This window comes from Petromyzon marinus, chromosome 78 (assembly GCF_048934315.1).
Source record: "Petromyzon marinus isolate PM22_M1 ecotype Great Lakes invasive population chromosome 78, UKy_Petmar_22M1.pri1.0, whole genome shotgun sequence".
Classification (NCBI taxonomy): Eukaryota; Metazoa; Chordata; class Hyperoartia; order Petromyzontiformes; family Petromyzontidae; genus Petromyzon; species Petromyzon marinus.
In genome coordinates, this window is record NC_133744.1 from 2085963 (window position 1) to 2101770 (window position 15808).

The following is a 15808-nucleotide window of genomic DNA, read 5'->3' on the forward strand; positions in this document are numbered from 1 at the left end:
ATCATTTGAGATATTGCATCCCTATTGGCTCTCACCTGGTGAAATGAAGGACGTCAGTCAGCACAGTCGGATAATTTCGATGGACTCACACGAGATTGTATAAAGGACGTCCATAACAAGATAGTGAATCGCAACGGGTTCTCACTTGGTTAAAGAAAGGATGTCAGTTACAAGAGACAGTGAATCTAAAAAAACACATGCTAGACAGCGGCACACAAACACAAAGACAATACAAAGATCCCCCGTGTACCCAACAACAGACTGTTGGGGCAAGCGCTGCCCACGAGCAACTATGACGGCCGGCACGGCACACGAGGGAGTGGGTGGTCAAAACCATGCGTGGTCGCCTTTGTCTCTCCAGTGGCGATGTTTACTGCACACCACACCAGGTACTCATTTGACGGCGAGTCGACCTAATAATAACAATACCCAGCATTTTATATTAAGTGGCGGTGGCGTCACCATGGCTCCTGTGCCAGTCCAGGTGCATTTTGAGGCAACGGGAAGTGTCGAAGGTTCGGAAGGAGGTCACAGAACAGACCCAGCAGGTGCCATGGGTTGGCTGACTGAGATGCATTGTTAGATGCACCACCTGTGCGCCCTACTGTGCCAACTTGCTGTGTTTTAGTCGCTCGGCGCTCCGCTCATTGTTGTGAGCGTCGCTCCTCTGCCCTCCATTGTTGCTGGAGGGCGACTGCTTCCAGTTTCCCAGCAGTTTATTTTACGAACCTCTTCCACAGAGGCCGATCTTGACACTGCTGGTACAAGTCATCAGCAAGTCAAATCAGCTCCACATCCTTCTCCAAACCGTGCCACGCCCGTTTAGCCCCTTCTACCTGGCTAAACAGAAGCTTCTTGGGCATGCAGTGGCTGGGAATGCGGGCTACATGACCCAGCCAATGCAGCCTTTCCTGCCGGAGGAGCTCACTGATGGGACTTTGTCCAGATCTTTAAAGGATTTAGATGCACACATAATTCAGTCTGATTAAACCCAAGCATTTATCGTAGGAAGGCCAGCCTGAATGTTTAAACCGGTGCAGACATTTAAACACTCGGACACACACACACAGACCTCTGTGTAATCGCCACCTATAACAACACAAAGCGAGGCAAAGCGTGATATAGATAGGTGTTTACCTGAAATCACCACGGAGATGATGATGATGGTTGCTGGCACAGAGGTCGTTAAATCCACGGCCATCGCAGCTGTTCCGTCACCGATTAAAACGTGACGACGCTTCCTCTGGCTTGTAATCTTAATCGGTAGCAATTCTCCACTCGTGGAGGCGAGCCGTGGAACTCCAATGCGGATCGATTGCTACTGAAATATAAGCCACCACCACCAACAGCAGTGATACTTTTCGGTTCGTTAAACAAATTGGCGTCCCATAAATGCGCCGTTCCAGTGTAACTGATAATTCCCAATTTTGTGGCGCAGGGAGGGGTCTGTCTGGAGTTTGCGAGCTCCTATTATGCGGAGCGACGCTCCCGTCTGTGAGCTCCTCTGCGAGTCTCAGCTCCACTCCGTAACCACGAAGGGGAACTCAGACTTAATGCTCGCTGCATTCCGCTCAGGAAATTGCGGAATTGCAACATCTGTTCGGCAGCTCGCATAGATCAGCTCGGCCTGAAATCCTTATCACGTGGTGCGCTGACGATGGCGTGGGTTGTTAGCACCGTTCTAAAGCAATGGGAGTGAGACAAAGGTGGTCGGGCGTGTGTGGTAATGGCTACGCCACCTACAACTAATATACCGGAAAGACACAAGCGTTGTACATTGCAGAAATGTTACCAAAATGTGCGCAATTTTAGGGTTGAGTCCACCTAGAGGAGAGTTAGTTTCCGAACACGCTGTGAATTGCTGTGGTAACAATACACACAGTACATAACTGAATTTGTTGTGCAGTGTGCTAACCACTGTGCCACCGCTCCACCCCAACATATAAACACATTTTTGTATTTATTTTACCAGGTAAGGCCCACTGAGATATATAGCTCTTTTTTCAAAAGCGACCTGGCCACAAATAATACTCAACGAAGTGGCGTATCATATAGCTGCCAAATACTCTAAACACATGTTTATACATGTGGAGGGAAACGCCGGAAGCCACGGAGAAAAATCCACGCGACCATTGGGAGAATGTGCAAACTCCAGATATACAGGCGTCATAGTCGGGAACGGATCAATGAACTCCTGCATACCAGGCGAGGTAGTTAACATCTCCTAGCCAGCGAAATGGACAACTCAAAATATTCCTCGTGTAGCCTTACACGTAGCGGATATGGAAGCGGAGGTGGTCACGATAGCGGGGTGCATCGGGAGTTGGTAAAGGTAGGGGAGGGAAGAGAATGGGCGATGAATGTATCCAGGACAGAGCACTTTAGGCTGTCCTCGAGATACGAACATCCGACTTCTGAACATCTGCACTTGCAAATGTCCGGTCGCACTTACGAACCGAACCGTGGAACTTTTTTTCTTCGACGGAGAGATCTTCTTCGAGATGTAATCCCGCGTGAAACGCGCCTTCCGACAAGCAAGCCAGCATCAGGACTTATGGTAAGTGAAAATACAACAGATATTTCTCTTTTCACGTTACATAATTTAAATGTATTTACGATACAGATTTTTAATACACATTTGTTCTTACGAGTTTAATTCGGCTTCCCTTTTTTGTTGAACCAGAACACATCCAATACACTTCCCGTATTTACAATTGAATATTGAGTTCCGAGATACGAGCAAATCGACTTACGGATGGTCGAAGCAACGTAACCCATTCGTAAGCCGAGGACCCCCACATGATGAAACATGGGATCCCGCTAAGCCAGGTCTGCCTGCATTTATTTAAAGGCTCCTAAACTAAAGCCCGTGTACTGAAAATATCCTTCTCTAATATAACTTTCAAACCGCGCAATTAAAGCGATAATACTAATCTCATACCATACACAGTTGTGACACTATGTTCTTAATCTTCATCTGTAGATGCCAGGCTGGGCAGGAACGATTTTGAGTTATATTTTGAAACTGTGGATGGTCACTCAGTTCCTGAGTTCATGAGGATGCTGAAATCCATGGGATAGGAGCAGTGCAAGCAAAATGACGGTCTTCAGAAGTTTGTAATTACACCCTGGGGATCTACAGCGACCCCTGCTCACAGCAACAAAACTTCCCACAATGCAATGTGTTAGTAACATTTTATTATATTTTATTGAATATAAATGAGTATTTAGAAACACATTTTGATTATTGAAGGTTTTTGTCGAACTCAGTGACGGCTACTATTAGGTAACTATTCGTGCTCCTGTTTAAACACGGGTGATTACAAAATAAGTTTGAAATGCGATTACCATCGGTCCGCATGGTGCAAAGTGCAGTTTCCAACTCTAATTATCAACTCCATCTCTCTGGTCACATATAGTTATGCACAATACTATGAAGAAAGTCCATTTCCATATAAATCAACTCTCATCCATATTTAATTTTAAGGCAATGTTATTGACGAATGTGTTGTTTTTTTTGTAAGTTGTGATTGTCAACTGTCAATGCAATACCATCAACTTACTGCCTGAGTAGCCGATAGGAGTGAATTACTTGATAATCCCTCTAAGGCAAAACGGTAATCACAACTTCATCGTTATTGACAACGAGTGAATAACTTGATAATCCCACTACGTTGTTGACCACGAAAAGATATGGAAGCTACGAAAGAGATGACACCTCAAGTGGAACCGCCAAGTGAAATATCTGAATTGGACTCATGGACTAAGCTGGCGGTGATGAGGCTGTGGGAGACCATTGTGCATGCGCCACTATAAATAAGAAACTAATGCTGTAAGCGCAATTAATTAATAAATTATGTGTGTACATATATACATATTTGAGTTAGTGGTTTCATGTGCAGCTGTGCCGGGAGTCACGATAAGAACCCACAAGCTCCCGTGCTGAGCCAGCAGCAATTTCCCCACACACACTTCACCAACTCCGCAGTACGCTACAGCGTTAAGGGTTGACAAGCGAACTAACAAAGAGCCTCCGGTTAAGTCCATCACCATAACTAACGTGGTGAAGTATGGCAAAATATCCCCCATGGCCCGCATGGAGTGGCGAGGCTCTATTACAGCAGCGGGTTAACAAAATAGCTGTGCTTGTATTTGTAAAAAAATGGTCATTTAATAAGAATAATTTACAGCCGATGTTGAATGGGGCCATATACTCTTCACTATACTTTCATCTTTTGATCTAAACCAGGTACGGTCCACTGAGCTATATAGCTGTTTTTCAGAAGTGACGTGGTGATGAATGAGAAAGCTCAACTTAATCGCACTCCAGCGCTGTCCTACCAGACAGTCTCGTCCCTTCACCTGATGAAGGCCGCTTGTGTTGTGGCCGAAACGTCGTGAGAATATTATTGTTATTTTATTTTATCAATTTCTTATTTTATTCTCGTTCTACGTGACTTTACCGAAAGAACCAAAGAAGATTAATCGCTCATGTGGATAGTTACATCAGCCTAGTAATCGAAGCCAGTGGTTCTTAACCTTTACTGCAGCCTTAACCCTTTCGTTCTCAATCGATAAAACATGTATAATGTTAATAAATACATGGGCTTGATGAAACAAAGCAGTTGTACTTATGTGCCCGTGCAGAATTTTTGTTTTCGATTATTTACCTTCTTAAACAATCTGGCATGTCTCACAACCTCAGAAAGGGCATCTCGTGCACCCCAGGTTAAGAACTACGGATCTAAACGCATGTTTTTAAATGTAGATGGAAATGACGGAGGATCCGGAGAAAAATCCACGCGACCACGTGGTGAACATGCAAACCGCAAATATACAGACATCAGGGTCGGGATCGAACGCACAACCTCCTGCTTACCAGGCAAGATAGTTAATGTCTCGCCACCGCTGTGAGATGCGATTTCAGCAACAACTATGAATCGATGTCTAAATTGTTAGTCCAGCTGTTGTCGACAGAGTACTGTAAGCACGAATACCACTCATGCAATCGGAGAATGCCCACAGTGGACATTCGTTCACAAAAGATACTCACAAACTCACGCATAGACTCACAACAAAGACCCATATGCTCACAAAAGATCAATTGACTCAGGAATAATTAGATTCACACAGAGACCCATAGCCTCACAGAGACCCACCAGAGATCCATAGAAACACAAAGAACAACAAACTCACGCAGAGACACACCACACACAATGTTTTCCACTGTTTGTTGCGGGGCATCAGAATCGCTTATTTTCCATTTGTGGAAAAGGTCATTGCACCTGTCGTGGCCATTTCCGCGAGCAATTATTTGGGTCAGGTAGCGTCTGCAAAATAACTACTAGCTCAGTGGGCTTTACCTGGCAAGATAAAAATAGCGAAGATTTCGTTTATTTATTTGTAAGTGAATTGCTTACTTTTCTAATACTTTACACTCCTATCGCTTTTTTCGCTAATGTTTGTTGTTGTAACTCTCTGACCCCGTGCCACTACTCGACATTTGTGAAAAAGAGCTTCATAACTTATCGGATTTTTCCTCCAGTCTGAATATTCTGATTCTGTCAGGTTACCCACTTGCAGTGAGCTTCCTCGTGTCTGAATGGTGGGGGGACACACGACGAGGCGCTGATTGGGGATGATGTTTGAATTATCTCGGTCGTTCCTCTGCCAGTCTTCGATTCTGATCGGCAGTGTTGCAGTGGCTCTTAATTTCAGGTACGGTACCTTGGTGTACGTCAGGCTCGTTTGGGTGGGGAGTTCTTTGTCCAGGTTTGTCATATGGGAGAGGACAGGCATCCAAGGTCACATGATTAATTTTGGTGTGTTAGTTGCGATTCTCATTGCCGATTTCAAATGGACATTCTCACTTGTTGTGTTCGAGCTGGAGATTCAAACTGGGAATTAGTACTCAGCCATGGCATGGCACCAGTGTGAGTGCTACAGTACAGAACGTCACAGCATCTCCACATCAGGATGTCCCAGTACATTTTTGGATCCGATTAATCTGACCTTTTTAATTTGTCACCAAAGTCCTTCAGGTATTTTCTTAAGGTGGAGAGCACAAGTCACGTGTAGCCCCTCAACGTTGCACCTAGCCTGGCAGAAGTGCACTCATTACATACAAAGTGCTAGCCACAATTGAACCACAATACCTTGCTGATCTCGTCAAGTAGCATAAACCATCATGCGAACTCCAGTCTTCGCAGGAGCAGCTTTTGGCTAACCATTGCTTTCAGATGCCCTTATGTGGCCATCTGGAACGCTCTTCCGATATTCGGAAGCCACTGGAGCTATGTAATTTGATTATATAATGCAGCGTGTAAATATCTCGGGGGAGACAAACGCGGGTGGGCATGGTGGTGGTTACCCACCCCGAGTGTGCCATGCCGGCCTTCATAGGTGCTAGTCGCGAACAGCACTTGCCCCAACAGTATGCGGAGGCTACATGGGGGATATTTTGTGCTGGTGGTGCTCGTGGCAGTGGCCTGGTGGTGGTGGTGGTCATGAAGCCATTGTCAAATCATTCGCAGCAACCTCCGATGAGCGCGGTTGGCTACGTACGGTGCGAAGGTCGCTCAACAAACATACAATGAGCCCCTCATTTTCTCATAGACTGTTGCTATCACAGGTGGTGGGGATGAAAAAAAAAACGAACTTCAGAGCAGGTCCGTGCCGTATGAGATCATGCCATGGGTATGGATACAGATTTGGCAAGCCCCAAGATGAGGCCCAAGAGCACTACCACTCAGGCTCATTCAATATAAAGGTATGCATCGTGCACACCTGACTCATGAAAAGAGAGCACCATTCGTGGAGGTTTCCCCAGACTGTCCAAGATATCCTCCTGAGGCACTGCGCAAACTTACCTCCATTCTTTTTAGCTATGCCCAAATGTTGCGAAACTTTATCAATAAATTGCGGGGCTATTTTTGAGGACACGCAGCATTAACCTCTCCCCGTTGGGAGAGGTTAGAAGAGACCCTTGGGGGCCTGAAACCCGACGCCTTGACGAGATACCAGCATGGTATACATTGGTATACTCTAAACCTTGAATAGCCAGAAAGACTATTCTGGTTATTTGGAACCCCCCATCATGGCAAGTGGCACATTACCCTCCTAGCACAGACGCGCCTGGATCACTGAAGCCACAAGCGTAAAGAGAGGGAATGGGAGTTCAAAGCCACGTTGTCTCCTTTCCTCCAGAGTCTAAAATGAGCAAAAGGGACGAGGAGGTCGAGAGTTGGGGAATGAGAAAAAGAGAAGCAGAGCCCCTCAGGGTTCAAATGGGAAGGCAGAGTGAGGAGTGGTGGGGGGCCGGCTCAGAAGCCCACTCACCGCATGCAGGTTATCTTGCTTCTTAGGGCTGTTCTCGGTCTCCCCTCCCTCCCATTTTTTCACTCTTCCCCCCCTTCCCCCTCCAGCTGGTTGTTATTCTCCAATCCCCACCCCCACCCCACCCCCCAGTTTCCCCTCCCCATTTACATGCCATTGTTCCCTCTAACGTGAGGTCGCTACTTTGCTGGGTTAGCGCGCGACCTATTCCCCTTCTTTTCTTCCAATTTCGTGTGATTCCGTCGTGCGAGAATGGAAGACTGCGGATTTTGTGACCTGTTGCCAGAACTTTTTAGTGGGGTATGTCGGGCTTGCATTATTTTATTGTACTAAAAACATTAACAAAAAAACATGGCTTTAAGTCAGCTAACTTGAGCCACTGTGAAAAGGAGAAGAGAAATAGCGAAGTGGTGGTGATGAGGCTGAAGGAAGCAGTCTCCAACTGTATAATTCATGTTTAGCTTACACGATTTGTCGAATTGCACAAGGCGTCTCTACTAGGGTCCCATATTTCTCCATGAAGCTTTTGTCCCTTCATTTGTCAGAGATAATCAATCGGCGATAATTACCGGCGTGCTTGGACCAGGTGCACATCAAGTGGTTCGTCCATATAGTGAGGGAAAAAAGTATTGGATCCCCTGCTAATTGTGTACGTTTGCCCACTGACAAAGAAATGATCAGTCTATAATTTTAATGGTAGGTTTATTTGAACAGTGAGAGACAGAATAACAACAACAAAAATCGAGAAAAAATCAAGTCAAAAAAAGTATAAATTGATTTGCATTTTAATGATTTATGGCTCCCAGGTGTCTTTTAAACAGATAACGAGCTGAGATTAGGAGCACACTCTTAAAGGGAGTGCTCCTAATCTCAGCTTGTTACCTGTATAAAAGGCACCTGTCCACAGAAGCAATCAATCAATCATATTCCAAACTCTCCACCATGGCCAAGACCATAGAGCTCTCCAAGGATGTCAGGGACAAGATTGTAGACCTACACAAGGCTGAAATGGGCTACAAGACCATTGCCAAGCAGCTTGGTGATAAGGTGACAACAGTTGGTGCGATTATTCGCAAATGGAAGAAACACAAAAGAACTGTCAATCTCCCTCGGCCTGGGGCTCCATGCAAGATCCCACCTCGTGGAGTTGCAATGATCATGAGAACGGTGAGGAATCAGCCCAGAACTACACGGGAGGATCTTGTCAATGATCTAAAGGCAGCTGGGACCATAGTCACCAAGAAAAAAATTGGTAACACACTACGCCGTGAAGGACTGAAATCCTGCAGCGCCCGCAAGGTCCCCCTGCTCAAGAAAGCACATATGCATGCCCGTCTGAAGTTTGCCAATGAACATCTAAATGATTCAGAGGACAACTGGGTGAAAGTGTTGTGGTCAGATGAGACCAAAATGGAGCTCTTTGGCATCAACTCAACTCGCCGTGTTTTGAGGAGGAATGCTGCTTATGACCCCAAGAACACCATCCCCACCGTCAAACATGGAGGTGGAAACATTATGCTTTTGGGGTGTTTTCCTGCTAAGGGGACAGGACAACTTCACCGCATCAAAGGGACGATGGACGGGGCCATGTACCGTCAAATCTTGGGTGAGAACCTCCTTCCCTCAGCCAGGGCATTGAAAATGGGTCGTGGATGGGTATTCCAGCATGACAATGACCCAAAACATATGGCCAATGCAACAAAGGAGTGGCTCAAGAAGAAGCACATTAAGGTGCTGGAGTGGCCTAGCCAGTCTCCAGACCTTAATCCCATAAAAAAATCTGTGGAGGGAGCTGAAGGTTCGAGTTGACAAACGTCAGCCTCGAAACCTTAATGACTTGGAGAAGATCTACAAAGAAGAGTGGGACAAAATCGCTCCTGAGATGTGTGCAAACCTGGTGGCCAACTACAAGAAACGTCTGACCTCTGTGATTGCCAACAAGGGTTTTAACACCAAGTACTAAGTCATGTTTTGCAGAGGGGTGAAATACTTATTTCCCTCATTATAATGCAAATCAATTTATAACATTTTTGACATGCGTTTTTCTGGATTTTGTTGTTGTTATTCTGTCTCTCACTGTTCAAATAAACCTACCATTAAAATTATAGACTGATAATTTCTTCGTCAGTGGGCAAACGTACAAAATCAGCAGGGGATAAAATACGTTTTCCCTCACTGTATATGGGTCACTAGATTAGTATATGGGTATCTGGGTAAGTCTGTCGGTTTCACACAGATTCTCAAATACAAATGTTCCACGTAGAGCCTTAACAGACTGTTCGGGCAAGTGTTGTTCGCGAGTAGCAGTGCCTGTGAAGGCCGGCACAGCACACGGGGGGGGGGGGGGGGGGGGGTGAACAGCACTACGCCCGACCGCCTTTGTCTCCCTGGTGGCGATGTTTATACTTCACACCAAGGAACTCATTTGAGGCTGAGACGACCTAGGAGAGTCCCAGGACCAGTTTAGATCATCATCACTGGTGTTGACCGTGAGCGAGTGCTACTCATTGACAGCATTTGCCCCAAATGTGGTTAAGGTTATGTGGAGGGGTATTTGCGTAAGTTGATGCCTCTCACACATGGGCACTCACTCACACGCAGAGGGGCAGCTGTGGAATGGTGTATGGGCAGCTGTAGAATGGTGTATGGGCAGCTGTGGAATGGTGTATGGGCAGCTGTAGAATGGTGTATGGGCAGCTGTGGAATGGTGTATGGGCAGCTGTAGAATGGTGTATGGGCAGCTGTAGAATGGTGTATGGGCAGCTGTAGAATGGTGTATGGGCAGCTGTGGAATGGTGTATGGGCAGCTGTAGAATGGTGTATGGGCAGCTGTAGAATGGTGTATGGGCAGCTGTAGAATGGTGTATGGGCAGCTGTAGAATGGTGTATGGGCAGCTGTGGAATGGTGTATGGGCAGCTGTAGAATGGTGTATGGGCAGCTGTAGAATGGTGTATGGGCAGCTGTAGAATGGTGTATGGGCAGCTGTAGAATGGTTGCCATAGCGTGCGCCAATGTTGTTGTCACGCCGTGGCGCTCCTATAACCCACAAATTTGCATCGCAAGTATGTGCGAAATATTGACTTCAAAGAACTTGACACTCCCTATTCCAACTGCTCTGCCATAATTTAACTTCTAAAAACACAATCGGCTTTACGCTTTCAAAACAAATCATGTCACTCATTAAGATAAAACCTGCAGCCTGTCGTATCGACGGATTGCTTTGACAGGGGAGCAACTAAAACTATAAACTTATTTTTATTTTACCAGGTGTAAGGTCCACTGTGTTATGAGCTCTTTGTGTCAGAAGAGACCTGGCCACAAATGATAGCAACTTAACGAAACAGCTTATGTTGTGGGAATTTTTAGCAAATATCATTTTTTTATAAATTCTACAGACTCATAGAGTACAATAGAGACCCACAAGGACTCAAAGATACCCATATAGATCCAGCGACTCATATGAAACCATAGAAAACCCGTAGTAAAAATTATTTTATTTACCAGGTAAAGCCCACTGACTTATTAGGTTTTTTTTATTTCAGAAGTGATCTGGCGAGAAGTTATAACGGCTCAAGGAAGTGACCTGTCAGCATCGTTAAGTGGGAATGTAATGCAGCAGCCACATACTTCACACGCATAGAGACCCAGAGAAACCCATAGAGACCCATACTTATAGAGACCGACACTTAAACATTTTTTTTTATTTAAAGCTTTCGTGACTGCAGGGATTCATATTCTTGGTTCTTTCGGTAAAGTCACATAGAAGGGAAACAATAAAATAATAAAAATATAAAACAATAACATTATCACGACGTTTCGACTGCAACACAAGCAATCATCATCAGGTGTGAAAACCACGGAAAGAAAATTTGAAAAAGAAAAGTGGCGGTTATTTCAAATTTTCTTTGTGTGGTTTTCACACCTGATGATGATTGCTTCTGTTGCAGTCGAAACGTCGTGAGAATTTTATTGTTTTATATTATTATTTTATTGTTTCCCTTCTACGTGACTTTACTGAAAGAACCAAGAATATTATTTTATGTACCAGCTAAAGCCCAATGAGCTACTAGACCCGTGTAGTAATAATAACCCTGTATCCTAATATTTTGACCAACCTGTAAAATAATAACTCTTTGTTTTCTGACTTTGAGGACACCCTGTATAATAATAACAACGCTATGTCTTCTGACTTTTAGACCACCCTTTACAATAATACCCGAATGTGATCATTATGATTGTTGTATAACAACAATAACCCTATGTGTCCTGAATGATGCGTATGACCTGCAATCCACGTGTTCCCCTATCTACACACTCCATACACAGCGCACGCTGAGTTTGTCTCATGTATTGCTAATTAATGACGACCTTTCTCTAATAGCAGCTACGACGCAGTGATGCAGCCACACGGGTGTGGCACTTGCCCGCTGATTGTAAATGCTGGAAGGTCGATCAGTCGGAACTCATTCCTATGCTATAAATAATCATTGGAAGGACGTTATTAACCAGGTAAAGTCTTAACTGACTGTGATGTTTCCATCCTACCTGCCTATGTCAGCTGTTATTTCGACTCTTTGTCTGTCTCTCTCTCTCTATGCCTCTATCATAGATCTCTCATGCTCACAGTCCGTTGCATTGCACTCTCTTGCCTTTGTATTGCACTCTCATGCTCAAATTGTTTTAGAGTGCACTCTCATACTCACAGGCACACTTTGGATTACACCCGTTGGGTTGCACTCACTCGTCGACGAGTCCGCTCTTCTTCCCCTTCTTTTCTACAGTTACATGCTAATTTCCCACGTTAACATCACTTGCCCTGGCCACTTCTTTATAACCCTTGAGCTACACCCATTTCTAACCTTTTAAAACAGTCTGCCTCAGCAGCAGACCACCTGATGATGGACGCTTGTGTTGCGCCCAAAACGTCGTGATTTATTTTATACCTACGTGACTTTACCGAAAGAACCAAAGAGAATGGATTCCTGCAATCACAAAAGCTTCTAATCAAGATGTCTAAGGTAGTAGCTCTTTAAATTGGGATAAATGTGGTGTTCATGAATGTTACGGGGCATCCCCCTCCCCACCCTCCCGGATGAAAAACAATGAATCTGTTTTAATTTACTTCATCACTCCATCTGAACGATGGACTTACTCTTGGGCACCTTTCTTCCTCTGGCTACCATTCAGTCGTTAGTCTTGGGCCAGTACCCAAGCACAGCCACTTTTATTCAGAGTCAATTGCAACGTCTCTGACATGCGAATGTTCCCGAATCCGTGTCTTTCTCTTTCTCTCTTCTCGCTACAATGCCCAGCAACTTATTGTTACATTTGCTTAGTCAATGTCCGTGCTCTCTGAACCATATCTCAAAGTAGGCAAATATTACTCTTCTCAAGACTCATGGAACATTCAGTAATTAATTAACCGGATGCGTGTGTGTGTGTGTGCAGTGGCTCTGTGGTTATGAGCATGGAACTATTTTAGTCGTGAGACGGTAATTTCCCGTTAAAGCTCCGCTGGCTTCGTGGTTCTGACCACGCAGAACAGGTGTGATCTACTTACTGTATGCACTGTACGTACAGTAGGGGGGCGGGTCTCACGCAGCCAGGGCAGCCAACAGGAAACCTCTGCCTGGGGTATAGGGAGTGAGACAATGATACTCAAACTCAATTCTACATACACTCAATGATACGTAAACGCATGTGTATGTAAACTCAAATGTAATACACTCAATGATATGTAAATTCAAGTGTACGTAAGCTGAATTGTACATACACTCAATGATACAGAAACGAATGTGTATGCACACTAAATTTTACATACACTCAATTATACATAAACTCGTGTATTTAAACTCAATTGTACATACTCAATGATACGTAAACTCGTGTGTATGTGTAGTGTAGCACAAGTCGGAGACGAGTTAGTTGCAGAAGGCACCTTCTTTAGTGTAACACCCTTCGCCCGTTCACAACACAGGATCACCTCCTCCGCTCTCGTTGCCATACAGCACAGCCTAGACACAACCCTAACCGGGTTGCACCGACGGCGTCGACTGAGATAGCCAACAAGTGTCCGGCCATGCAATTATCGAATGAAGGTGGCTGCGATGAAGGCAGCAAAGACGACAGCGACACGAGTCGCAGCCATCATGTCCTGCATCTGCCATGGCCCAGACTCCATCCTTGACCGATATTGGTGGTCCTCGTAGGCTTACATTTTTTGAGCCACGGTTAAAGACGAGATCTCTGCGCCAGGGGTGGAGGGCAGGGCGATCTTCAACTCCCACGCCAGCACCTCCACCACAACGTCAAGTGCCCATTCACCCAAGTGCGGGTATGCCTCCTGTCCCAGCACCAGCAGCGCCTCCTGGAAAGTGTAGGGTGTCTCGGCCTCCCCTTGCTCTCTCTGTAGGAATCTTGTGTGGGCCTGCCGTGGCAGGTCAAAAGCGGCCCCTTGCTGTGCCGCCGAACTCTGCGCCTTTTCCACACATTCCGGCGCTCGCCTCAAAATGGCACCCGCTGGCCACGGTAGGTCCTACAGGGGAAAAATGGCACCCACCATATGCATGGTCGCCTGTCCAGGCTCCTGTGCTCTTGCTCCAACAGATGCTCCAGCCGGGGTCTCCGCGTGACTTCACTCCGTGACCACAGCGTGCCCTCCGCGACGTCCTGCGCCCCTCTCGACACGGCGGTCCTCCATCATGCCACATGGTCGGTGCGCGACCGCGGAAAATCACGCCGCTCTCCTGCCGATGCACAGCTGCTCTTCCATCAATGCACAGCCGTTCTCCCCGCAGATGTGTAGCCGCTCTCCCTGCAGATGTGTAGCTGCTCTCCCCGCAGATGTGTAGCCACTTTCCCCATAATGGGTAGCCGCTCTCCCCATGGATGCGTAGCCGCTCTCCCAGCACATACGTAGCTGCTCTGCGTTGATGTGCAGTGGCTTTCGCGCTGATTTGCGGCGACTCTCCTGCTGCTCCACAGCCAACGGGCATCATAACCAGGGTCCCGGGTCCCGGGGCTGTCGGAGGAATGAAGCGTCCTCATCCCAATGACGCTATATGTGAGTTCCTCTTCGCGGTCACTGTGGAACCCCACTTCTGACACCAAATGTAGTGTAGCACAAGTCGAGGTAGTTGCAGGATGCACCTTCATTATTGTATCACCTTTTGGCCATTCCACACACAGATGATCGCCTCCTTCATTCTCGTTGCCATACAGCCCAGCCTAGACACAACCCTAACTGTGTTGTACCGATGGCATCCACGAAGACAGCCAACAAATGTCCGGCTGTGCAATTATCGAGTGAAGGCGGCCGCGACGAAGGCGGCGATGATGACAGCGATGGCGAAATGAGTCCACTCCCAGAACCAGCAGCCTGGAGCTCTCGCTCTCCGCTGCTTTTATTATACTTGGCATGGCCTGGCTCTGCCCTGGCCTCGCCTCCCTTCTCGAACCCACTAGCGATGAGGTCTTCCATGACCTTTGCCCCAGCTCCTCTGCCCTGCTGGCACACCCGTTTATATGTCCAGATGTCCCCCAATGAATTGGGCCCATAACCTTTCCTTTGCTTATTCATTTGAATAAATTTGCTCAAATGGACAATGTTCCCCAAAGGACCTGGCGCCGAATCATCCTGTACAAAGAAAATGCTGATTCTCATACAGATTTACTGCACCCTTAACAAGGAAAGTGTTAAAATTGTAAAATGATGATATTTTTTGGGTCTTTCGGTAAAATAACAAGAAAGAACAAAAACTACGACGTTTTGATCGCAACACAAGCGTTTGTCATGAGGAAGAAAAACGAGAAAAAATAGTTTTTGTTCCTGATGACGAACGCTTACATCACCCCCCCCCCTCCCCCCCCGTGAAAAACATCCATCCCGGCTGACATCAATCACCTGTGTAGAGGAGAACTGAACAAATGCACTCACAAAACAAGCTAATATGGAGGAATAACGGATTCTAGGCGAGGACCCTCAACAACAACGAAGTCCGACCACAAGGAAGTGAACAATGGAAAAAGGGTGAGTTATCGAAACGAAACACTTTCAGTTGTTTCTCGCCGCTGGACCATCAGCTGGGACGGGAATTAACGTGCTGGGGACCCCCGGGACAATACGCAGATGGACTAATAGGCACAGCCCCTACCGGGAAGATGAAGAAGATGGCAATTGGTCCGTCACCCCCTCTCCGTACTTCGGAGATGCTGGCGGTGGGTCTCTGCGTGTTAGGTGATGGAATCCTGCAGGCGATATGGATTCCTGCAGTCACGAAAGCTTCAAATAAATATTGAACCCTTGTGGTGTTCAGAATACGGTTTTAGGTCTGGACCCTTAATCCAAGGGCAACTGCCAAAACCCTGACAACCAGTCGAGGGTGGAGAAGGCGTCTAAGGAGTCATCCATCCAGGGAAGCAGGTACATGTCCGCCACATAATTTTTATTTAATTTACGCAAGTCAACGCAAA

The 15808-nt window shown here is 46.3% G+C and overlaps 1 protein-coding gene across 3 annotated transcripts in view; it reads right to left on the reverse strand.

Moving 5' to 3' along the window:
- LOC142907361 (uncharacterized) overlaps positions 1-7397 on the reverse strand; it is a 39964-nt gene extending 32567 nt beyond the window's left edge. Inside the window, exons 1-2 of one of the 3 annotated variants that reach the window (XM_076056797.1) lie at positions 7339-7397; positions 1138-1318 (exon numbers count right to left, since the gene is read on the reverse strand). In XM_076056797.1, coding sequence (XP_075912912.1) covers positions 1138-1201 — 64 coding nt within the window. In that variant the 5' untranslated portion in view covers positions 1202-1318; positions 7339-7397. Of the gene's footprint in view, positions 1-1137; positions 2954-7338 lie in introns of those variants that run through there. The other 2 variants (XM_076056796.1, XM_076056795.1) reach the window with 2 other exon arrangements.
- Between the last annotated feature and the right edge of the window lie 8411 nt (positions 7398-15808).